The sequence below is a fragment of the Oncorhynchus kisutch genome, linkage group LG16, assembly GCF_002021735.2.
Source record: "Oncorhynchus kisutch isolate 150728-3 linkage group LG16, Okis_V2, whole genome shotgun sequence".
In the NCBI taxonomy this organism is placed as follows: domain Eukaryota; kingdom Metazoa; phylum Chordata; class Actinopteri; order Salmoniformes; family Salmonidae; genus Oncorhynchus; species Oncorhynchus kisutch.
Genome location: NC_034189.2, coordinates 45,776,531 through 45,802,961, shown reverse-complemented (window position 1 = coordinate 45,802,961; position 26,431 = coordinate 45,776,531). Strand labels below are relative to the sequence as shown.

At 42.3% G+C, this 26,431-nt stretch overlaps 1 protein-coding gene across 1 annotated transcript; it reads right to left on the bottom strand.

Annotated features, from left to right (window-relative positions):
* Positions 1-1,484: 1,484 nt before the first annotated feature.
* On the bottom strand, positions 1,485-23,751 carry LOC109906740 (zinc finger protein 585A-like). Its single transcript, XM_020504608.2, has 2 exons — positions 22,918-23,751; positions 1,485-6,895 (listed from the first exon to the last, which is right to left on the bottom strand). Exons 1-2 carry the CDS (start codon positions 23,335-23,337, stop codon positions 4,283-4,285), a joined length of 3,033 nt encoding a protein of 1,010 aa, XP_020360197.1. The 5' UTR covers positions 23,338-23,751; the 3' UTR covers positions 1,485-4,282.
* Positions 23,752-26,431: the final 2,680 nt, after the last annotated feature.

The following is a 26,431-nucleotide window of genomic DNA, read 5'->3' as shown; positions in this document are numbered from 1 at the left end:
GTTTCCTTTCTGTTTGTTTTACTGGTAAGATATTTGGATTATACTCTTATATACCGTGCCATCTATAAGAATACAGTAATGGCTGGAGAATGACTACAGATTTACTATTAAAAGGCTGGACTTACATAGGCAGACCAATTCTGGGGTGTGTTCAGTATGGAGAGGAAGAGACAAAGCGAGAGGGATAACAGGGCCCAAAATCGGTGTTCTCCAGCAGGTGAGTTTTTGTATAGCGGTCAATGAGTGTCGAATTTCGCTAACATAAAAATGTAACAGTTTATTTGGTCTAATATTTGTAATGACTAGGTCCCTAGTTGTTACAAGTGTACTGATATAAGTAGGACATGTGACATCCCAGGAACTTTTAGAAAAAACACATCGGTTGTGCCTGTTCACATGCTTATCTGTCCTCTCATTGGCTAGAATGGCTCACCTGATTTTGCCTCCTCCTGAATGCCTTCTATTTTATATAACTAGGCAAGTCAGTTAAGAACAAATTCTTATTTACAATGACGGCCTACAAAGGCTAAACCCAGATGACGCTGGGCCTGTTGTGCGCCACCCTATGGGACTCCCAATCACAGCCAGTTGTGATACAGCCTGGATTCGAACCAGGGTGTCTGTAGTGATGCCTCTGGCACTGAGATGCAATGCCTTAGACTGCTGTGCGACTCAGGAGCCTTCTACTTTTGAAGACATTTATTTTCATTGTTACAGAGCGGTCACTTGAGTATCTTGTCAATATAACTGATAATCTGTGGTTTAATTAAAACCTCTTAAGGATCTGACCATTTTTTCAATTTGTCTAAAATGACATACCCAAATCTAACTGCCTGTAGTTCAGGACCTGAAGCAAGGATATGCATTTTCTTGATACCATTTGAAAGGAAACAGTTTTGTACCATCAGGGAAAGGAAACAGTTTTGTACCATCAGGGAAAGGAAACAGTTTTGTACCATCAGCTTTGAAATGCAAGAGAAAGGCCATAATGTACTATTCCAGCCCAGGCACATTGACGATTTTGGCCACTAGATGGCAGAGTATGTGCAAAGTTTTAGACTGATCCAATGCATTACTGTTCAAAATGTTGTATCAAGACTGCCCAAATGTGCCTAATTGGTTTATTAATACATTTTGAAGTTCATAATTGTGCGCTCTCAAACAATAGCATGATATTCTTCTACTGTAAATTGGACAGTGCAGTTAGATTAACAAGAATTTAAGCTTTCTGCCCATACCAGATGTCTATGTCCTGTGATTTTTTTTGTTTGTTACTTACAACCTCATGCTAATCACGTTAGCTTAACTGTCCCGCTCGGGGGGCACCGATCCCAGAGGTTAAACTCCAACAGTACTGTACTGAATTGCTGTTGAACGGTGTGCACCGTTTTGGGAAAACATGTCATTCAGCACAAACCGTTGAAATAACTGAATGCACCCCAGAAATGGGCTGCCTGTGTAAACACAGCCAAAGAGTCTCCCCAACATTTGAACTATGCCCACTTATCTTTTATTAAAAATTATAGTTTGCAAGGCAGATTGTATAACACAGGGGGAGCAACAATATACAAATAAGAACATGAACATGATTAAAAGCAGAAACACACAAAACATTTTTTTAATGTGAACATGTCCCCCATCTAGTGACATTTAAAAGCCTAACTAATGATGGTATTGGGTTGCCTGGCGACACCCTGAACCTAATTCCACTGCTCTATTCATCGCTACATACATTGGCTTCAGAAAGTATTGATACCACTTGACCACATTGTGTTTCAGCCTGAATTCCAATTTATTTATTTTTCACACCATCTACACAAAATACACCATAATGACAAAAGTGATAACATGTTTTTAGAAAATTTATTAAATTAAATATCTAATTTACATAATTCACACCCCCGAGTTAATACTTTGTAGAAGCACCTTCGGCGGCGATTCATCTTTGAGTCGTATTGGGTATGTATGTATTAGCGTGGCACATCTGGATTTGGTGATTTTCTCAACCTCAAGTTAGATGGGGAGTGGCATTGAACAGCAATCTTAGAGTCTTTCCACAGATTTTCAATGGGATTCAAGTCTGGGCCACTCAAGGACTTTCAGTCTTGTTCTGAAGCCATTCCAGCATTGCTTTGGCTGTATGCTTGGGGTCATTGTCCTGTTGGAACATAAATCTTCGCCCCCAGTCTAAGGTAATTTGCACAGCTTCTCATCAAGGATTTGCCTGTATTCGGCTCCATTCATTGCTCCCCCATCCTTTCAAGACACCCAATCCCTGCCGCTGAATAGCATGATGCTGCCATTCATGCTTCATGGTAGAGATGGGTGATGAGTTGTGCCTGGTTTTCTCCAGACATAGCGCTTTGCATTTGAGGTCAAAGAGTAAAAATGGTCTCATCAGACCAGAGCATCTTTTGACTTATTCTCTCAGTCGATCACGTGCTTTTTTGCAAACTCCAGGGGTGCTGTTATGTGCCTTTTTCTCAGGAGTTGCTTCTGTCTGGCCACTCCCGTAAATCCCAGGTTGGTAAAGTCTGTAGAGACCGTTGTCTTTCTGACAGGTTTTTCCATCTCAGTCAAGGAACTGTGTAGTTCTGTCAGAGTGGTCATTGGGTTCTTGGTCACCTCCCTGACCAAGGTCCTTTTTGCCCGGTTGCTCAGTTTGGTCGGATGGCCAGCTCTCGGCAGTCTGGGTAGTTCCACATTTTATTTCCCAATGAGGGAGAACACTGTGCTCTTAAACTTTCAACACTCTAGAAATAGTTTTATACAGTACCCTTTCCCAGAGATATGCCTGATCACAATTCTCTCTCGGAGATCTACAGAGTTCCTTGGACTTCATGGTATAGATTCTGCTCTGACAAGCACCGTCAACTGTGGGACCTTAAGAAAGGTGTGTTTCTTTCTAAATCATGTCCAAAAAATGTAATTGGCCACAGGTGGATTCCAATTAAGTTGCAGCGACACCTCAAGGATGATCGAAGGAAATCGGATGCACATGAACTCAATTTGGAGTGTCATCGCAAATGAGTGTGAATACTTAAGTAAATTTGATAACATTTCAAAAAACATGTTTTCACATTGTCATTATGGGGTAATGTGTGTAGATGGATGAGAAAAAAAATCAATTTAGAATTCAGGTTGTAACAACAGATTGTGGAATAAGTCAAGGGGTATGAACTTTCTGAAGGCGTTGCCAACCTAGAAGTTATTTGTGTGACTTCAAAATTAGAAGAATTGTACAAACTAATTCATCAGTGATTGGATAGTCTAACAAATCTTAACCACGCAAAGTATAAAAGTTGATAACGTCATCATGCAGGCCGGCGTTGGCCCAACCTATCAATTTCTGGGACCAATCAGAAAGGTCAGAATGTGTTCACATTTTAAGGCAAATCCAGACTCATCGTGGAGAAGAAACGTCAGTTGGCTGGATCGATGTCAATGGTTAGCCAGGCAAGGTATTGGGCTTTGTCTGAAGAGTTCAGTGGTGTATCTGATCTGTAGATGCCCACCCTGCCTTGTCCTAACTCCGGGTCGCTGATCCCTCATAGGTGGCAGCCAGCTGGAGAATTTGTTTGACCTCTGCAGCTTAAGAGCAAATTTCAGACAAATGTATTCATCCGAAGGTTGTAGTTGGGAACCTTTCATTGGCATCTTTTCAAAGTAGCTGATAAACAAAATATCAACATTAAAGCTGCAATATATAACTTTTTGAGCGACCAAATTCACATATAAATGTGTGTTATAGATCTGTCACTCATCAAAAGCAAGTCTAAGAAGCGGTAGATATGTTCTATGTGCGCCATTTCTATGCTTCCTGTTCTGTCTTTCACTTTTGTACACCGGCTGAAAGTACAATATCTTTTGTTCTGGAAAATATATTTCACAACGGTATAGATGGTACCATTGTACACTATACTTGCTTGTTTTGTCACATAAATTGAAATTAAGGCAAACTATTCGAATTTCAGCAACCAGGAAAATGGTGGAGAGATTTCTGCATTGTGCATCTTTAATACAATATAGCTGACTAAAAATCTCCAATGGGGAAGGCCCATAATTTAACAATGACCGCTGTTGAAACAAAATATTAAAACACATTTAAAATAAGACTTTTGAAAAAAAGAAATACTTCAATGAAAAGAGTAATACTCAGACTTGTGTATCAGCAAAAGTCTGTCTATGTGTATTTTCTAGTCTGTGGTGGCAATTCCAGGCCACCTGGTTAGAAATCACATTGATTGGGTGGGTTCCTGCAATACCAAACACAACTTCTGCATTATAGATCGAGGAACTCTGAGACACCAGAGTAGTGCCTCTTCTCGTGGCGTTTTCTGTCGCCATCTTGGGAGAAGCGTTGCCCACAGATAGAGCATTGGTATGGTTTCTCTCCAGTGTGAACAAGACTGTGTCTCTTCAGTGACTCTTTTCGAAAGAATCGTTTTCCACAGTCTCCGCACTGATGATTTCTCTCTCCAGTATGAACCCTCCTCACGTGTCTCACCATGCCATCTATGCGAGTAAATGTCTTTCCACATTCCAAACAAGGATAGGTTGCTCTTTCACCAGAGGTATGTGTTAGTATATGTGATTTGTACGATTTTGTATATGCAAAACTCTTCCCACACTCAGTGCAGTGATATGGTTTCTCTCCCGTGTGTACTCGCATGTGTATTTTAAAGTTGTGAATCTCCTTTCCACATATTGTGCAGAGAAATTTCTCTCTTTTTCTCAAATGTGTTCTCCTGTGTCTTTCAAAAAGTCCCTTGTACAAGAACTGCTTGTTACAGTCAGGACAGTGGAGGATCTCTCTGTGTACTAAAAAGTGTGCTTTCCAGTCAACCAGGTCTGAAAACCTTTCATCACACTTTGAACAGCGGTAACTTTTCTTGTGTGTTAACTGATGTTTTTCAAGCTGTTCCAATCGGACAAAGCTTTTCACACAGTCAGAGCAGCGGAAATTACGTTCCTCCTTCATATGTGTTTTTTGGTGTGACTTAACATGATCTAATCGCGCAAAACTTTTGTCACAGTCAGGGCAGTCGTAAGGCTTCTCTCCTGTATGTGTTCGCTGATGTCTTATAAGACGATTCTCTAGTCTGAAGCTCTTACCGCAGTCGGGGCAGATGTATGGCTTCTCTACAGTACTGAAACTCTCTGTCCAGTAATCAGAAGTATCTTCAGGATCCTCTTCATTCTCCTGCGTTGTTTGGGGTAGTCGCAGTTTTTCTGAGTGTCGATTCTTTCGAACTGAACTTTCGTAAGGGGAGTCTTTGCCTGGATGTGACTGGCCCATTTTTTCCCCTGGTGCACTAGCTCGCATTTTACTCTTCTGCCTGCCTCTGCTGGCTGTTCCCTGCTGTGTGTGCACACAGTCTACATTCATTTCAGTTTGATGGTTCAGTGTAACATTATGTTCCTCTTTTATATGTATTTTTTGGTGTAATTTAAGATTATCTAATCGAGCAAAACTTCTCTCACAATCAGGGCAGTGGTGAGGCTTCACTCCTGTATGTATTTCTTGGTGTAATTTAAGTTTGTCTAATCTAGCGAAAGTTCTGTCACAAACAGGGCAGTGGTGAGGCTTCTCTCCTGTATGTGTTCGCTGGTGTCTTATAAGATCCCTCACTTTTCTAAAGCTCTTACCGCAGTCGAAGCAGTAGTGAGGCTTCTCTCCTCCAGGACTGAAACCTTCGATCCACTCATCAGAGTCATCAGTATCTAGGGGCTCCTCTTCCTTCTCCTGCATTTTTTTGCTATGTGTTGGTGTTCTCTTTTCTGGAGCTCTAGCTCGTATTTTACTCTGCTGCCTTTTACTCTCTCTGACTTTGCTGAATGTTCTCTGCTGTGTGAGCACACGATCTACATTGGATGCACTGCTGGTAGCTTTGAAGGTATTGTCCAGCTGGTGTTTTTCAAGCTTCTCCAATAAGACAAAGCTTTTCGCACAGTCAGAGGAATGAAATATGTGTTTGTCTTTTGCATGTATTTTTTGGTGTGACTTAAGCTTATCTAATCGAGCAAATCTTCTGTTGCAATCAGGGCAGTTGTGAGGCTTCACTCCTATATGTATTTCTTGGTGGATCTTTAGCTTATCTAATCGAGCAAAACTTCTGTCGCAATCAGGGCAGTGGTGAGGCTTCTCTCCAGTATGTGTTCGCTGATGTAATTTAAGCTTATCTAATCGAGCAAAACTTCTGTCGCAATCAGGGCAGTGGTGAGGCTTCTCTCCGGTATGCGTTCGCTGGTGTCTTATAAGATCCCTCACTTTTTGAAAGCTCCTACCGCAGTAGGCACAGTAGTGAGGCTTTTCTCCTCCAGTACTGAAGCCATCAGTGTCATCAGTATCTAGGGGATCTTCTGCATTCTTCTGCATTGTTTGGTGTTGTTGTGGTCTTTCTGAGTTTTGATTCTTCTCTGATTGGCACTGGACATTGGCTGGGCATTGATGTTTTCTACATGAAAGCACACGGTCTTCATTTTCCGTGCTGCTGGCAGCTTTGAAGATATTCTCCTGCAGGTCCTGTTGCTTTTCCACAATTTCAGTTTGACGAATGCGTGTGACAGCTTTATCCAGTGTGAGTTCTGGGTCCATTTGTAATTGCTTGGACAGTCTCCTGTCAAGTAAGCCTGCAACTAGTCTGTCTCTTATCATCTCACTGAGCAGAGCTCCATAACCACAATGTTCTGACAAACAATGAAGTGCAGAGATAAAATCATCAGCAGTCTCTCCAGCTTCTTGTTGTCTTTGGTTGAATTTTGTTCGTTCTAATATTACATTCCTCCTAACTGCCAAATGTCCATCTTGCTGCTCATTATTAGAACTGTGGAAGGGTTCCCCCTCGATCAGGTTGTCATCTTGCAGGTCTTCTGGGGTGTCCATCTCCTCTGCCTGGAAATACATTTAAAATGGCATAATTACCAGTAGGCCTAGTATCATCTGTGTTCTCTAAAACATAATTTTGTAATAGATATAGTCTACTTTTCAATACGGTTAAAGTCCAAATTAGAATAGATAGCATTCAATAAATAGCTAAACAAATAACTTAGGTCTATACATTTTTACAGTAGTAGCTAGTTCTAATCATTTGTAATACTTAGCAGTATCAACATTATAATGTATTGTTTTTCATTAGGTCTAGAGCTCACCATAGCATAGAATACCCAGTGGGCATATGACATGATAAAGACGTCTTTTTCCTGTTAGAAATTTGGTCAGGACGTATTTTTCATGGCATCTTTTTTGACGTCATGAAAAATTATTCTTATTTGGGTTGAAATCTGACTGATCTACTGACCAGTTATCTAAAGCATGAAACAAACTGAGGATCTCACTGCCGATAGATATTTATCACAAACCTATCGGCCTTCTCTTGCAAGAACAAAAGCGGCACCTGCTGCGTGCCATCCCGGTAGCGACAAACCTATCGTTTCTACTTGTAGAATCGCAATACTTGTCAGTGGCCAACAACTTGACTTTAACCCAATCGGAGAGCATGAATCCCCACTTGGGATTCCACCAACAGGACTGACAACAAAAAGGGAAGAAAAATAGGAAATGGTCTCCGTACATCCACAGATGAGCCAGTCACGCTTCAAATGCAATGTATGCTATGGGATGGTAGCTAGCTAAGTGCACAGACAACATTGAATATTTACTGCTTATTACATTACAATCTCCTATTCGTGGTCAGTATCTATCAAGCCCAGAGCAGACTTGTTTAGAATGAACTGTGTGTTTGAAAGAATAGAGTTGTCTGACTCTCTGATGCAGCGGTCCAGCAGGTGCTGAGTAGAATGAGCTGCTTATCAGCTAACTAGCCAACTTTACATACTATAGAAAACCAAAGCTTTGTTGACGTGAGAGTTCACAGAGCAGCCTGTTAATTACAGGATGTTGACGGCTGTGCCATACAGATGACAAAATAGTTGGGAAGAGATTTGAGGTACCGATTCCATGGTACAGGGTGTATGAGTTGATATATAAAATCACGCAAGATTCAAGACTTCGTGCTTTCCAGCAAAAATTATTATATAGTATTCTTGCCACCAACAAAAAGTTGAATATTTGGGGCATACAATCATTGAAGCTCTGCCCTCTGGTAGCCTGTTTCTCATCTCAGGAATGGCTAAAATGCATAATATTGTTCTAAAATTTACCATAGAAATAGTACTCTTGGGAGATTTGGAGAGACTGGGTCAGTCAATTACTAATACTCTTAGTAAAAGGTTTTATCTTCAACTCGCAATCTGTGGAGTCGATAGAAATTGTAGGTTAAACATCTAATCAAATTTTATTTGCCATATACACATGGTTAGCAGCTGTTAATGCGAGTGTAGCGAAATGCTTGTGCTTCTAGTTCCGACAGTGCAGTAATATCTAACAAGTAATCTAACAATTCCCCAACAACCACCTAATACACAAATCTAAAGGGGTGAATGAGAATATGTACATGTAAGTATATGGATGAGCGATGGCCAAGCGGCATAGGCATGTACAATAGATGGTATAACGAGACTCAGACTAGAGCATACAGGACCTATTTTCTCTCCATATCCCCTGATTTCTACCGCAAGCTCTGGACATTTACACCTGGATCTTGCAGCTAGCTAGCTGCTATCCGAGTGACTATTGGCTGACGTCGGTCCCGGAGCAAACATCAACTATTCCGGAGCTAGCCAGCTGAATAGTTCCATCAGTCACTCCTGGGCTACAATCACCTATCCGGACCCGTTTTACTGTCGATGCGGAGCCCCACCTGGCCATCACGACTGGACTACCGACGTTATCTGCCCGAGGGAGTTATCCAACTGGCCCCTCCGTCGCGACATAACCTGAACGCCCATCTGCAGCCCGCTAATCGTTAGCTGTCTTATCGGCTGCTATCTAAATAGGTCTATCAGACAATTCTCTTGGGCCACTATAACTATTTCGCCAATTGGATTGGTCCCCTCTACCACACGGAACCCCACTAATCTACTGACGGAAACGCACAAGGTGGCTAAAAACAGACCTCCATCTTCTGCCAGCTTGCTACCCATGGCCCGGTTAGCTGTCTGAATCGCCGTGACCCCAAACAACCTCACTACTCACTGGACCCTTATGATCACTCGGCTAAGTATGCCTCTCCTTAATGTCAATATGCCTTGTAAATTGCTGTTCTGGTTAGTGTTTATTGGCTTATTTCACTGTAGAGCCTCTAGCCATGCTCATTATACCTTATCCAACCTTTCAGTTCCACCACCCACACATGCGATGACATCACCTGGTTTCAATTATGTTTCTAGAGACAATATCTCTCTCATCATCACTCAATGCCTAGGTTTACCTCCACTGTATTCACATCCTACTAATACCTTGGTCTGTACATTATACCTTGTAGCTATTTTATAGCCCCCAGAAACCTGCTCCTATTACTCTCTCTTCCGGGCGTCCTAGACGACCAATTCTCAGAGCTTTTAGCCGTACCCTTATCCTATTCCTCCTCTGGTGATGTAGAGGTGAATCCAGGCCCTGCAGTGCCTAGCTTCACTACTATTCCCCAGGGGCTCTCTTTTGATGACTTCTGCAACCGTAATAGCCTTGGTTTCCTGTATGTTAACATCAGAAGCCTCCTCCCTAAGTTGGTTTTATTCACTGCTTTAGCACACTCTGCCAACCCGGATGTCCTAGCCGTGTCTGAATCCTGGCTTAGGAAGACCACCAAAAACTCATATCTCCATCCCTAACTACAACATTTTCAGACAAGATAGAACGGCCAAAGGAGGTAGTGTTGCAATCTACTGCAGAGATAGCCTGCAAAGTTCTGTCCTACTATCCAGGTCTGTACCCAAACAATTTGAACTTCTACTTTTAAAAATCCACCTCTAAAAACAAGTCTCTCACCGTTGCCGTCTGCTTTAGACCGCCCTCAGCCCCCAGCTGTGCTCTGGACACCATATGTGAACTGATTGCCCCCATCTATCTTTAGAGCTCGTGCTGCTAGGTGACCTAAACTGGGACATGCTTAAGACCCCAGCCATCCTTCAATCTAAGCTTTATGCCCTCAATCTCACACAAATGATCAATGAACCTACCAGGTACCACCCCAAAGCCGTAAACACTGGCACCCTCATAGATATCATCCTAACCAACTTGCCCTCTAAATACACCTGTTGTTTTCAACCAAGACCTCAGCGATCACTGCCTCATTGCCCGTCAGTAGAGGATGCCTGGTTATTTAAAGAAATGCCTTCCTCACCTTCTTAAATAAGCATGCCTCATTCAATACATTTTGAACCAGGGACAGATATAGCCCTTGGTTCTCTCCAGACCTGACTGCCCTTAAACAACACAAAAACATCCTGTGGCGTTCTGCATTAGCATCGAACAGCCCCCGTGATATGCAACTTTTCAGGGAAGTTAGAAACCAATATACACAGGCAGTTAGAAAAGCCAAGGCTAGCTTTTTCAAGCAGAAATTTGCTTCCTGCAACACAAACTCAAAAAGGTTCTGGGACACTAAAGTCCATAGAGAAAAAGAGCATCGCCTCCCAGCTGCTCACTGCACTGAGGATAGGAAACTCTGTCACCACCGATAAGTCCACTATAATTGAGAATTTCAGCTACAGCTGGCCATGCTTTGCACCTGGCTACCCCTACCTCGGTCAACAGCACTGCACCACCCACAGCAACTCGCCCAAGCCTTCCCCATTTCTCCTTCTCCCAAATCAAGTCAGCTGATGTTCTGAAAGAGCTGCAAAATCTGGACCCCTACAAATCAGCCGGGCTAGACAATCTGGACCCTTTCTTTCTAAAATTATCTGCCGAAATTGTTGCAACCCCTATTACTAGCCTGTTCAACCTCTCTTTCGTGTTGTCTGAGATTCCCAAAGATTGGAAAGCAGCTGCGGTCACCCCTCTTCAAAGGGGGGGACGCTCTTGACCCAAACTACTACAGACCTATATCTATCCTACCCTGCCTTTCTAAGGTCTTCGAAAGCCAAGTCAACAAACAGATTATCGACCATTTTGAATCCCACCGCTATGCAATCTGGTTTCAGAGCTGGTCATGGGTGCACCTCAGCCATATCTTAACCGCCATCGATAAGAAACAATACTGTGCAGCCGTATTCATTGACCTGGCCAAGGCTTTCAACACTGTCACCTGTCCAGCATCACTACTCTGGAAGGTTCTGACTTAGATCATGTCGACAACTACAAATACATAGGTGTCTGGTTAGACTGTAAACTCTCCTTCCACACTCACATCAAACATCTCCAATTCAAAGTTAAATCTAGAATTGTCTTCCTATTTCGCAACACGCATCCTTCACTCATGCTGCCAAACATACCCTTGTAAAACTGACTATCATACCGATCCTCGGCGATGTAATTTACAAAATAACCTCCAATGCCCTACTCAATGAATTGGATGCAGTCTGTCACAGTGCCATCCATGTTGTCACCAAAGCCCCAGTAACTACCCACCACTGCGACCTGTACGCTCTCGTTGGCTGGCCCTCGCTTCATACTTGTTGCCAAACACACTGGCTCCAGGTCATCTACAAGCCCCTGCTAGGTAAAGTCCCCCCTTATCTCAGCTCGCTGGTCACCATAGCAGCACCCATCTGTAGCACGCGCTCCAGCAGGTAACTCTCTCTGGTCACCCCCAAAGCCAATTCCTCCTTCGGCCGCCTCTCCTCCCAGTTCTCTGCTGCCAATGACTGGAACGAACTGCAAAAATCTCTGAAACTGGAAACACTTATCCCCCTCACTAGCTTTAAGCACCAGCTGTCAGAGCAGCGCACAGATTACTGCACCTGTACATAGCCCATCTATAATTTAGCCCAAACAACTACCTCTTGCCCTACTGTATTTATTTATTTTGCTCCTTTGCACCCCATTTTTTCTATTTCTAATTTGCACATTCTTCCACTGCAAATCTACCATTCCAATATTTTACCTGCTATATTGTATTTACCTCGCCACCATGGCCTTTTTTTGCCTTTAACTCCCTTATCTCACCTCATTTGCTCACATTGTACACTGCTCAAAAAAATAAAGGGAACACTAAAATAACACATCCTAGATCTGAATGAATTAAATATTCTTAAATACTTTTTTCTTTGCCTAGTTGAATGTGCTGACAACAAAATCACACATAAATGATCAATGGAAATCAAATTTATCAACCCATGGAGGTCTGGATTTGGAGTCACACTCAAAATTAAAGTGGAAAACCACACTACAGGCTGATCCAACTTTGATGTAATGTCCTTAAAACAAGTCAAAATGAGGCTCAGTAGTGTGTGTGGCCTCCACGTGCCTGTATGACCTCCCTACAATGCCTGGGCATGCTCCTGATGAGGTGGCGGATGGTCTCCTGAGGGATCTCCTCCCAGACCTGGACTAAAGTATCCGCCAACTCCTGGACAGTCTGTGGTGCAACGTGGCGTTGGTGGATGGAGCGAGACATGATGTCCCAGATGTGCTCAATTGGATTCAGGTCTGGGGAACGGGTGGGCCAGTCCATAGCATCAACGCCTTCCTCTTGCAGGAACTGCTGACACACTCCAGCCACATGAGGTCTAGCATCGTCTTGCATTAGGAGGAACCCAGGGCCAACCGCACCAGCATATGGTCTCACAAGGGGTCTGAAGATCTCATCTCGGTACCTAATGGCAGTCAGGCTACCTCTGGCGAGCACATGGAGGAAATGCCACCCCACACCATGACTGACCCACCGCCAAACCGGTCATGCTGGAGGATGTTGCAGGCAGCAGAACGTTCTCCACGGCGTCTCCTGACTGTCACACGTCTGTCACATGTGCTCAGTGCGAACCTGCTTTCATCTGTGAAGAGCACAGGGTGCCAGTGGCGAATTTGCCAATCTTGGTGTTCTCTGTTCTCACCTGTGGACGTCGGGCCCTCATACCACCCTCAATGAGTCTGTTTCTGACCGTTTGAGCAGACACATGCACATTTGTGGCCTGCTGGAGGTCATTTTGCAGGGCTCTGGCAGTGCTCCTCCTTGCACAAAGCCTACGGCCTCCTCCACGTCTCCTGATGTACTGGCCTGTCTCCTGGTAGCGCCTCCATGCTCTGGACACTATGCTGACAGACACAGCAAACCTTCTTGCCACAGCTCGCATTGATGTGCCATCCTGGATGAGCTGCACTACCTGAGCCACTTGTGTGGGTTGTAGACTCTGTCTCATGCTACCACTAGAGTGAAAGCACCGCCAGCATTCAAGTGACCAAAACATCAGCCAGGAAGCATAGGAACTGAGAAGTGGTCTGTGGTTATCACCTGCAGAACCACTCCTTTATTGGGGGTGTCTTGCTAATTGCCTATAATTTCTACCTGTTGTCTATTCCATTTGCACAACAGCATGTGGAATTTATTGTCAATCAGTGTTGCTTCCTAAGTGGACAGTTTGATTTCACAGAAGTGTGATTGACTTGGAGTTACATTGTGTTGTTTAAGTGTTCCCTTTATTTTTTTGAGCTGTGTATATACACACACACGTGATGAGTAATGTAAGATATGTAAACATTATTAAAGTGGCATTATTTAGAGTGCATTGTATAAAGTGACTAGTGGCCAGTGATTGGGTCTCAATGTAGGCAGCAGCTTCTCTGAGTTAGAGATTGCTGTTTAGCAGTCTGATGGCCTTGAGATAGAAGCTGTTTTTCAGGGTTCAACATGTAGGCTGTCTTGTCATTGTTGGTAATCAAGCCCACTACTGTTGTGTCATCTGTAAACTTGACGATTGAGTTGGAGGCGTGCATGGCCACGCAGTCATGGGTGAACAAGGAGTATAGGAGGGGGCTGAGCACGCACCCTTGTGGGGCCCCAGTGTTGAGGGTCAGCGAAGTGGAGATGTTTTCCAGTGCTTGGCCACCCACTCAGTTAACGGTGACCTTTTCAGCTACATTCCAGCGAAAGGAGAGAACAGAACCACCCCTCCTTAAATCCATAGTCATTGACAGTAAGTTTCAAATGTTTTTTTCTCTTTGATACTCTGATCTTCAATGTGTAATGATTCCTACTAACCAGCTTGGTAAGAGCTAGGTTTGTACTAGTCAGAGTTGTGACTTGGACAAAATAACTAGACTTGACTTGGAGGCTCAAGACCTGGGACCTTGGCTTGAGACTGATGACTTGAAATTATCTGGCCAGGTTTTGTAACATTTTGTCACTAATTTTGTGGCAGTCTCCATGGATTCCCCTAGCAACAAAATGTGCAACAGATTGGCTATTGAAACGCACACTTGGTCCTCTGATTGGACCAGCAAACTTAGCACAGGTTAGCACGGGTCAGGTGAGCTAGTGAACAGATTGCTGTACAGCTATTGGATCGGGGGCAGTCAAACATCAATTTGTAGGGAGAGAGGATTGCCATAAATAAATATGCAGCTCCAAAAATGGTTCGGTGATCAAGAATATTAACTGTTTACTTTGCAAGCTCACCAGCAATGTGACATCAAGCAACAGTTAGGCCTACTAGCATGTTAGGCAAAAATTGCTTGAAATTGATTATTTACTTATGAAGCTTGCATTTTGTATTTTTTGTTAAAGCTGCTGTGTGTCACTTTTTGGTCAACCCAACCAAATTCACATAGAAATGTGAGTTATAGATCTGTAATTCTCATTTAAAGCAAGTCTAAAAAAGAGGTAGATATGTTATGTGCGCCATTTCCATGCTTCCCATTCTTAAGTTTTGGCAGAGACCCACCCGTTTTGGCAGAGCCCCACACACACAAAGTTTGGAAACACCTACTCATTCAAGGGTTTTTCTTTATTTTTACTATTTTCTACATTGTGCGCCACCCTATGGGACTCCCGGTCACAGCCGGTTGTGACACCGCCTGGGATCTAACCCGGCTGTAGTGACACCACAACTCTGTGATGCAGTGCCTTAGAACGCTGCACCAACCGGGAGGTGCACCTTGCTCTTTAATTAGAATGTATTTATTACAGTTTAATTAAATGCATAAAGCCTTATAGGTATTTAGGGAACATGATACATTGCATCAGAAAGACAACCAAGTTGTTACTATCTTCAGACAAGATAGAACGGCCAAAGGACTGTTAGGTTTCAGATGTGTCACATGCACTTATTTAAGTCTTTTTAAAGACTATCATTTGCAGTGTACAAGATACCAAATTTTAGGCTATCACACAACATAATACTTAAACTGGAACAACCCTCAGTAACAGTTGCCCAAAAATAACTGTGCGCAAACCCTATCCCCAAATATTATAATGAGCCCCCGCCTCTAGCTGGGCTTGGTGTGGGCTAAGACGTCAGCATGCTTCAGTTCGGCTGGCACCTAGCCAAACTCGGCTAGCCGAACCAGTGTGCTTGCATACTCCCTTAAAAAAAAAAAATGCTTGAAAAACAAGGAAAAAAAGCGACAATAGTACCGTTTGTCCATTTTCAGACACCCAAAAATAGTCAGAGATCTTAGTCATGCAATTTTAATCTAAGATGTTTAGTGCAGTATTTTTCAATAAAAAAATGAGCATGAAAACGAGTAGTCTCTCGTTGAATGACAACAAAGACTTTATTGAAGAATCCCCACTGTTGACCAATCGCAGACGAAAGGGTGTAGACGTCGGCTCAGAGCTTCAGCTTGCCGCTAGAAAAACATTTGTGTGCCCAAACAGCCGAATGAAACCTCACCGAAGTCCAAAACGTCACAAAATAATATATGCACAAACTCTACCGAACTGTATCACCTGGGAAGCATGTGGATGCCTTTAGCCCATGTTGGACTTGGTGCGGGCCGGCCCGCGTTCTGCTTGGTGCGGGATAACCGGAGTTGGGCTTGTTGTGAGCTAGCCTGTGTCGGGTGGGCTTGGTGTGGGCTAGCCGTTGGCCACCTTGCCCACCGAATGGGGTCATGTTTGCTGGGAAGTGCATATACAGTGCATTCAGAAAGTATTCAGACCTTGATTTTTTCCACATTCTGTTACATTACAGCCTTATTCAATCTACACACAATAGCCCATAATGACAAAGCGAAAAACAGATTTTTAGAAATGTTTGCAAATTTATTTAAAAAAAACAGTATTCAGACCCTTTGCTATGAGACTCGAAATTGAGCTCAGGTGCATCCTGTTCCATTGATCATTCTTTAGATCTTTCTACAACTTGATTGGAGTCCACCTGTGGTAAATTCAATTGATTGGACATGATTTGGAAAGGCACCCACCGGTCTATATAAGGTCCCACAGTTGACAGTGCATGTCAGAACAAAAACCAAGCCATGAGGTTGAAGGAATAGTACGTTGAGCTCCGAGACAGGATTTTGTTGAGGCACAGATCTGGAGAAGGGTACCAAAAAAATTATGCAGGATTGAAGGTCCCCAAGAACACAGTGGCCTCCATCATTCTTAAATGGAAGAAGTGTGGAATCACCAAGAGTCTTCCAAGAGCTGGCTGGGCAATCGTGGGGGAGAAGGGCCTTGGTCAGGGAGGTCACCAAGAACCCGATGGTCACCCTGACAGAGCTCCAGAGTTCCTCTGTGGAGATGAGAGAACCTTCCAGAAGGACAACCAACTCTGCAGCACTCCACCAAATCAGACCTTTATGGTAGAGTGGCCAGACAGAAGCCACTCCTAGGTAAAGGCACATGGACTCTAAAGGACTCTCAGACCATGAAAAACAAGATTCTGGTCTGATGAAACCAAGATTGAACTCTTTTGCCTGAATGCCAAGCGTCACATCTGGAGGAAACCTGGCACCATTCCTACGGTGAAGCATGGTGGTGGCAGCATCATGCTGTGGGGATGTCTTTCACCGGCAGAGACTGGGAGACTGGTCAGGATTGAGGGAAAGATGAACGGAGCAAAGTACAGAGAGATCCTTGATGATAGACTGGGGCGAAGGTTCACCTTCCAACAGGACAACAACCCTAAGCAGACAGCCAAGACAACACAGGGGTGGCTTCGGGAACAAGTCTCTGAATGTCCTTGTGTGGCCCAGCCCGATCGAACATCTCTGGAAAGACCTGAAAATAGCTGTGCAGCAACGCTCCCCATCCAACCGGACAGAGCTTGAGAAGATCTGCAAAGAAGAATGGGAGACACTCCCTAATTGCAAGTGTGCCAAGCTTGTAGAGTCATACCCAAGAAGACTCAAGGCTGTAATCGCTCCCAAACAACGAAGTACTGAGTAAAGGGCCTGAAAACATACGTAAATGTGATAGCAGTTAATTAAAATAATTAAAACTAAAAATCTGTTTATGTTTTATCATTATGGCGTAGTGTGTAGATTGAGGGGGAAAAAACGATTTAATCCATTTTAGAATAAGGCTGTAACGTAAGAAAATTTGGAAAAAGACATGTGGTCTGAATACTTTTCAAATGCATGAATGTATGTACCTCTGAGCTGCTGTTAGAATCTTTCTATTTGGTTTCTCAAGGGGAGGCTGTGCAGTCTTGCCCTCTACCAGTGTCTGTTCAGATAGCCTCTGTATCAAGCTTAACCGCTCCTATTTCTTTTGGGCTATTGCCCGTGTACATTTGATAAATCTACTTATATATTTGGTATAATATGGTGCTTTAACCTGTAAATAAATGTACACTGAGCCCATCAACCTGCCATGCTGATCTCATGCCCCTTAAGACTGGTACATGGTCCATATTATTTTATTTTTGACAATTACATCATCAAAATGTGTTGTAGACAAAATAATGAAAAGGGCTGTCAGGTCAATAAATAAACAAAGATTTGTCGTTGAACAAGTCATTGCATACAGTTGAAGTCAGAAGTTTACATACACTTAGGTTGGAGACATTCAATTTCATTTTTCAACCACTCCACAAATGTTTTGTTAACAAACTATAGTTTTGGCAAGTCGGTTAGGACATCTACTTAGTGCATGACACAAGTCATTTTTCCAACAATTGTTTACAGACAGATTATTTCACTGTATCACAATTCCAGTGGCTCAGAAGTTTACATACACTAAGTTAACTGTGCCTTTAAACAGCATGGACAATTCCAGAAAATAATGTCATGGCTTTAGAAGTTTCTGATGGGCTATTTGAGTCAATTGGAGGTGTACCTGTGGATGTATTTCAAGGCCTACCTTCAAACTCAGTGCCTCTTTGCTTAACATCATGGGAAAATTTAAAGAAATCAACCAAGACCTCAGAAAAAAAATTGTAGACTTCCACAAGTCTGGTACATCCTTGGGAGCCATTTCCAAACGCCTGAAGGTACCTCGTTCATCTGTACAAACAATAGTACGCAAGTATAAACACCATGTGACCACGCAGCCGTCATACCGCTCAGGAAGGAGACGCGTTCTGTCTCCTAGAGATGAACAGACTTTGGTGCGAAATGTGCAAATCAATCCCAGAACAGCAGCAAAGGACCTTGTGAAGATACTTTTGTACCTGTTTCCTCCAGTATCTATTTCCACAGTAAAAACGAGTCCTATATCAACATAACCTCAAAGGCTGCTCAGCAAGAAGCCACTGCTCCAAAACCTCCATAAAAAAAGCCAGACTACGGTTTGCAACTGCACATGGGGACAAATATCATACTTTTTGTAGAAATGTCCTCTGGTCTGATGAAACAAAAATAGAACTGTTTGGCCATAATGACCATTGTTATGTTTGGAGGAGAAAGGGGGAAGCTTACAAGCCCAAAGAACACCATCCCAACCGTGAAGCACTGGGGTGGCAGCATCATGTTGTTGAGGTGCATTAATGCAGGAGGGACTGGTGCACTTCACAAAATAGATGGCATCATGAAGCAGGAAAATTATGTGGATATATTGAAGCAACATCTCAAGACATCAGTCAGGAAGTTAAAGCTTGGTCGCAAATGGGTCTTCCAAATGGACAATGACTCCAAGCATACTTCCAGAGTTGTGGCAAAATGGCTTAAGGACAACAAAGTCAAGGTATTGGAGTGGCCATCACAAAGCTCTGACCTCAATCCTATAGAATATTTGTGGGCACAACTGAAAAAGCATGTGCGAAGCCTACAAGCCTGACTCAGTTACACCAGCTCTGTCAGAAGGAATGGGACAAAATTCACCCAACTTATTGTGGGAAGCTTGTGGAAGGCTACCCAAAACATTTGACCCAAGTTAAACAATTGAAAGGCAATGCTACCAAATGTATTTATTTATTTTATTTCACCTTTATTTAAAGAGGTAGGCAAGTTGAGAACAAGTTCTCATTTACAATTGCGACCTGGCCAAGATAAAGCAAAGCAGTTCGACACACACAACAACACAGAGTTGCACATGGAGTAAAACAAACATACAGTCAATAATACAGTAGAAAAATAAGTCTATATACAATGTGAGCAAATGAGGTGAGATAAGGGAGGTAAAGGCAAAAAAAGGCCATGGTGGCGAAGTAAATACAATATAGCAAGTAAATCACTGGAATGGTAGATTTGCAGTGGAAGAATGTGCAAAGTAGAAATAATAGGGTGCAAAGGAGCAAAATAAATAAATAAATTAAATACAGTAGGGAAAGAGGTAGTTGTTTGGGCTAAATTCTAGATGGGCTATGTACAGGTGCAGTCATCTGTGAGCTGCTCTGACAGCTGGTGCTTAAAGCTAGTGAGGGGGATAAGTGTTTCCAGTTTGAGATTTTTGTAGTTCGTTCCAGTCATTGGCAGCAGAGAACTGGGAGGAGAGGCGGCCAAAGGAGGAATTGGTTTTGGGGGTGACCAGAGAGATATACCTGCTGGAGCGCGTGCTACAGGTGGGTGCTGCTATGGTGACCAGCGAGCTGAGATAAGGGGGGACTTTACCTAGCAGGGTCTTGGAGATGACCTGGAGCCAGTGGGTTTGGCGACGAGTATGAAGCGAGGGCCAGCCAACGAGAGCCTACAGGTCGCAGTGGTGGGTAGTATATGGGGATTTGGTGACAAAACAGATGGCACTGTGAGACTGCATCCAATGTATTGAGTAGGGCATTGGCTATTTTGTAGATGACATTGCCGAAGTCGAGGATCGGTAGGATGGTCAGTTTTACGAGGGTATGTTTGGCTGCATGAGTGAAGGATGCTTTGTTGCGAAGGTGCAGGCAGGTGCAGGCAGTGATCGGTTGAAAAGCATGCATCTAGTTTGACTTGTATTTAAGAGCAGTTGGAGCCCACGCAAGGAGAGCTGTATGGCATTGAAGCTCGTCTGGAGGGTTGTTAACACAGTGTCCAAAGAAGGGCCAGAAGTATACAGAATGGTGTCGTCTGCGTAGAGGTGGATCAGTGACTCACCATTAGCCAGAGCGACATCATTGATGTATACAGAGAAGAGAGTCGCCCCAAGAATTTAACCCTGTGGCACCCCCATAGAGACTGCCAGAGGCCCGGACAACAGGCCCTCCGATTTGACACACTGAACTCTCTGAGAAGTAGTTGGTGAACCAGGCGAGGCAATCATTTGAGAAACCAAGGCTATCGAGTCTGCCAATAAGAATGTTCTGATTGACAGAGTCGAAAGCCTTGGCCAGGTCGATGAATACGGCTGCACAGTAATGTCTCTTATCAATGGCAGTTATGATGTCGTTTAGGACCTTGAGCGTGGCTGAGGTGCACCCATGACCAGCTCTGAAACCAGATTGCATAGCGGAGAAGGTACGGTGGGATTAAAAATGGTCAGTAATCTGTTAGATATAGGTCTGTAGCAGTTTGGGTCTAGAGTGTCACCCCCTTTGAAGAGGGGGATGACCGCGGCAGATTTGCAAACTTTCAGAATCTCAAATACTAATTAAGTGTATATAAACTTCTGACCCACTGGGAATGTGATGAAAGAAATAAAAGTTTAAATAAATCACTCTACTATTACTCTGACATTTCACATTCTTAAAATAAAGTGGTGATCCTAACTGACCTAAGACAATTCATTTTTTTGACGATTAAATGTCAGGAATTGTGAAAAACGGAGTATTTGGCTAAGGTGTACGTAAACTTCAGACTTTTTTACTTGACTTGAAAAAACCTGTTCAAGTTGGGACTCGGACCTTGTCACTTACTTGTGACTTGAATAATAGTGACTTGGTCCCACCTCTTGTACTAGCTATGCTGATGATCATTAACGTTTTTTCTCTGCATCAGGTCTCACATCTCCATTAAGTCTGATTGTAAATTTTAATATTGGTGATCAATATCAGAAAGTTTTGTAATCTAGGTCTGAAAATTTAGAGCCATCAATTGGAAAGCCTCATATCCACCCTCAGTAACAAACTGGAGGACTGAACTATTTAGCTACATCCCATTAGACTAGGCTATATATTATAAAATCAAAACATAAACCAGACATATGACAGAATTTGGAAACCGTATGTTAGAAAATGTGCTGCATAGCGGGTGTTATGTTTGTGTTTTTGTTTCTGAATATCAGTTTGTTTTGGGATTAAATGCTTTCAGTAGTGTTTTGTTTGTGGATCCCTCAGTGAGAATGAATGTATGCGGATTTGTGTGTGTGTATTGACACTGTGTGAGAATAAACTTTAAATAACTTTCAGTGATTTTATTGTCTCTTTACACATACTTAAAGTTTTGCATTTACCCTTCCTTTTTTTTTTAAGACTGCCAAGCTGTCCACAATTGGGGGGAACCTCCGTCCGGGACAATGTCCTCAGGATTATGGAGCGGTGTGTTTATATGAAGTTGTTTGAATATTACAACATGTATAAGGAGGATTAAGCACAATTTCATCCTTTAGAGATGAGGTAAACATTTATTATCCAACTACTGTCTAATTTTGATATCCTCTTTTAAAATGTTTCAGACTGATGACCAATGAACAAACATCCCACTTCAATATGAATGGACAGAGAATACAAGCCTTTGCTACCACTTGTGTGTGTTCCATTGTAGTTGGTAAGAAAATGTGAGCAGTTGAGACATTTACATAGACAACAAGACAGGTTTAGCAGATTCTGCCTGTTAAAGATATTTTACTGTGTTACTGTTCTGTCCTGCATGCCCACATTATGCCAATCGTTCATTTATTTTCATCTCGTTTTATGCTTACAGCGTCATGAAAAGCCAGAAAACTCACAAGGTTGATGTGTTGCCGGCCCTCTGGAAAGTCCTAAAATGTGCCCCTGACCTCCGTGGTGGAGTAGGACGCAAAGTTGCTATTTTCTTCCTAACTAAGCTATAACAGCCACAAACATCTTTAACTAGTACCATGGAAATAGTTTTAGCCAGCTGAGTTTACAAAGTTTATTCAGAAAGGTCCCTTTCTGGTTATTTTTAAATCTCAAATGGATAAAGCTGTAATGCGCTGATTCTCTTCACTGCAGATCTGACCCATCACACGACTCTTCAAGAGGACCACTATGCTCCAGATCGCCTTCTGTGCTCAGAGGTCCTTGATGAGGATCTACCCCATCACACAGCTCTTATTAATCATTAAGAAGATAAAACAAAGGGCCTTTATATACTGTGTCCCAGTCGTTCTACTCATGTCTGTGGGTGAATTATGATACAACTACTGTATGCAGATTTGCAAAAAAATCATTTGTTTTCACCATTTCTTGATCTAATTTAAAATGCAAGAATATGTTGCAGAATTTAAATTTAATTGGTGCCTATGGAAACAAATAGAAATGTAATGAACAAAAAACATAATCCAATTTTATCCTCAGAAATACTTTTTACAGTAGGTAATAAACTGTAGTCAAGTGGTCATTACCAGGTTGATGGTTTTAACTATGACCAGTACATAACATAGCACATAATATAGTGGTCAGATTCATGACCAACTGGTCCTATGGTGGTCAGTAAAATACGTCATACTATGGTCAGCAAAAAGATGTAACAAAAAAAACGTTCCGTTTGCGACCAGAATAAGACGTCATAGTCTTTTCATCCAGGTTTGGCCCACTGGGTAGTGATCTAGGTTAGAAAAGGTTAATTGACAATAGAAGTAGTATTTTTACCTGTGGATAGTCTGACTTCGTCTCCTTGTGTTTTATGAAGCCAGACAGCCAGGACAGTGTGGTGAGTATTTGTGTTTGTATTCCCGATGCTGCACCCCCACTCTTCCCCTTAATTTTCCTCCTCAGTCTGACATATCTGTCTCTCAATTTCTTCCATTTCGTCCTGCAAACCTGTTCTTCTACTCTCAGAGTTTGGGCTATCTCCTTCCAGCTGTTGCTGGTTATTGTGAAGTCTTTATAGTCTTTCAATGAGGTGTTGTACAAATTGTTGTACCTTCTGACCTCTTCAATTAGCTTTTCCTCGAAACTTGCGTCGTCCTGAATCTTGCTTGTTTTAGAGTCATCAGTATAATGGGGCTCATCTTCATCTCGGTTCTCATGCATTGTTTGGTTCAGTCCTTCCTTCTCAAGTTCCGCCATTTTCTCTGAACTGTATCTGAACAGAAAGGGTGCGGGTAAAACCAGAGGATGCGAACCAACGAAGTCTGTTATGTTATTCTATGAACAAGAGTTTTGTTTGCTTCTGCAGGTAGCAATTGAAGCTGTTGTTTTGATTTGATATAAAGAAAAAAAATATTTCACACGATCCAAAGCTTGTTGTTGCAACTGCACACCTATCCCACTGTCTACGGTCTGCTATTCCTCTCTCCACACCAGGCGCAGTGTGATCAGGTTTAGAAAGGAACAAGACAAGCACCTAAAAAAAAAAAAGATTGATAACGACTCTAGCTAACTATTTTCTGCAATCATTGGCACTTGAGAGTTGGCATTTTACATGATCCGATATGCAAATCACATGCACGGCGAAATGTCGTAAAATGCATGCAGACGTTTCACTTTACGTCTCAATGCCGAGTATGGAAAGTCAAAGGGCCAATAAGTGTGTCATCACTAGTTACCACACCCAAAGTCAACATGATGTCTAAACCCCGCCTATTTAAAACATTTATATGTTTAAAATCTGATTTTACACCTAAACTTAACCACAATTATAACATTTTGCTTAAACCTAACCATAAAATAGGACCAAAAAGTACATTTTGTTTTATGAATTTTAACTCTAGACAATTTGGATTTGTGGCTGTGGTAACTAGTGGCAACCCCACAAAGTGTGCAGAAGAGAAAACAGGGGAGAACGACCCCAGTGGGTAAAAACTGGTTAAAAAGACCTCAGTATTATGTTTTTTTTACTATGTCTTATTCTGGTTGAAAACTAGAATTATGTAGCTTACTGGTCATAGTTAAGACGTCATCATAGTTAATACATAATCATAATCTGGTAATGACCACCTGACTACAACCTATTATCAACAATCTTAGAAAAAAAGGGTTCCAAAAGGGTTCTTCGGCTGTCCTCATAAGAGAACCCTTTTCGGTTCCACGTAAACCCTTTGTGTTCCATGTAGAAATCTCTGTGGAAGGGATTCTACCTGGAACCAAAAATGGTTCTTCAAAGGGGACAGCCGAATAACCCCTTTAGGTTCTAGATGACACCTTTTTTTCTAAGAGTGTACTGTAAAAAGTATTGCAGATGATATTTGGATATTGACAACATTGTTCGTTACATTTCTATGTGTTTCCATAGCAACCATAGTCTGCAACATATTCTTATTCAAAATATATCAAGCAATGGCAAGAACAAATCTACATCACAATTTTTTGCACATCTGCATATAGTAATTGTTTCATAATTCACTCACAGACATTACATGCGTAGAAATACTGGGACACAGTATATAAATGCCCATTGTTTTAGTTGATTAATGATTAATAGGAGTGATGTGATGGGGTAGATCGTCATCAAGGACCTCTGAGCACAGAAGGCGATCTGGAGCATAGTGGCCCTCTTGAAGAGTCAGATCTGCAGAGAAGATCATTTTGTGGAATAGACACTGGCTGGAATGCGGTTTTAACCAATCAGCATTCAGGATTAGAACCACCCGTTGTATAAAAAAAGTATATAACACCGGATCCAGAGGTTCAAATATTGTCGCTAAGCTAGAGTAAAAACATAGTGCCTTTGCATGGTAAGCTAGTGGTAACATAGTGCCCTTGCTTGGTAAGCTACTCTGGCTCACCAAGCCACCTAATGGATATTCACTACAAGCAGTTCGTTTTTTTGTGTATGTGAGACCAATGCACTGTTTCTCTAAAGAAATCAAATAATTCAAGTCAGAAATCAAGTCAGGAACTTTGGGATGCTGAGTTGTAGTTTTTATTAAGCAAATAGTCAATCTAGTCTAACTCAAACGTGGTAATTAACTACAATGACCATAATCCATTTCGATATCTGTTTAGAACATCTTCCCTTGATGCCGCTGCATCTCCCCAACATGCCGCTGCTTTACTTACAAATGTAAAACAAGATTGCAGGAGAACATGGACTATCACAGCAGTCAAATCTTTTCATCGTTTTTTGTGTACATTTTGAGAAACTGTTTTTGTTTTCCAGCTGTTTTGTTGTGTCGACTACCTGTGATCTGTTCCAACTGCTGTATGGAATGTTGACTGATGCACTCCAGCAAGCAGGCTGCCTGCATGCAGAGATCTATTACTGCTTGCAAGTCACAAATTCCAATCCTGTAACGCTCGTCCTCTTCTTCTGACGAGGAGTCGCAAGGATCGGACCAATGCGCAGCGTGGTAAGTGTTCATATTTTAAATATTTTAATGAACACTGGCGAAAACAAAAAACAAAACGACCAACACAACACTAAACAGAAAATAAACACCAATGAAGCACAAGTGGGAAAAGGCTACCTATGTATGATTCTCAATCAGAGACAACTAACGACACCTGCCTCTGATTGAGAACCATACCAGGCCAAACGCAAAAACACAACATAGAAAACGGAACATAGACAACCCACCCAACTCACGCCCAGACCCATACTAAAACAAAGACATTACAAAGGAACTAAGGTCAGAACGTGACAAATCCAAGCTGGGAACTGATATGCCTCCACAAATTTTGCACTCACTCAGTATTAAATTGACTAAAGAACAGTTTGTTGAATTTATTTAGTTGAGGTTGCCACATGTTTCGGTAGCTAAGACATGTAGAAAGAGATGCTATTGGGCCTTGTCCAGACTCTCCCTGTAATACCTCCATTCTTCCTGTCCGACAAGCCTCAGGTGATTGGTGTTAATGATGCAGTTTATGCAAGGACTGCTGTTGTGCCGAACCCCATTACCATTCTATCTGCTGTGCCAACGTCAACTAAATTATTTTCAGTTGTTGATTTGCCTAATGTTATTTTTAGCATTCCCCTGGCATTTATGGTAGTGAGTGGAAGCCCACTGCCGGGCAGTGGGAGAAGATGGAACCAGATGGATTTTGGCTTATTTTGGATTTTTCATCAATTAAATATTTGATCTCAATACTCTTTTCTGTTCCAAAAAAATAGCATCTGTTAGAAATAGAGTGGACTAAATTAAGTAGACTTTACCCATTGCAAAAAAAAAAATTTAAATCTACTTTTCAAATAAGTTATACATTATGTTGGCTGACAATT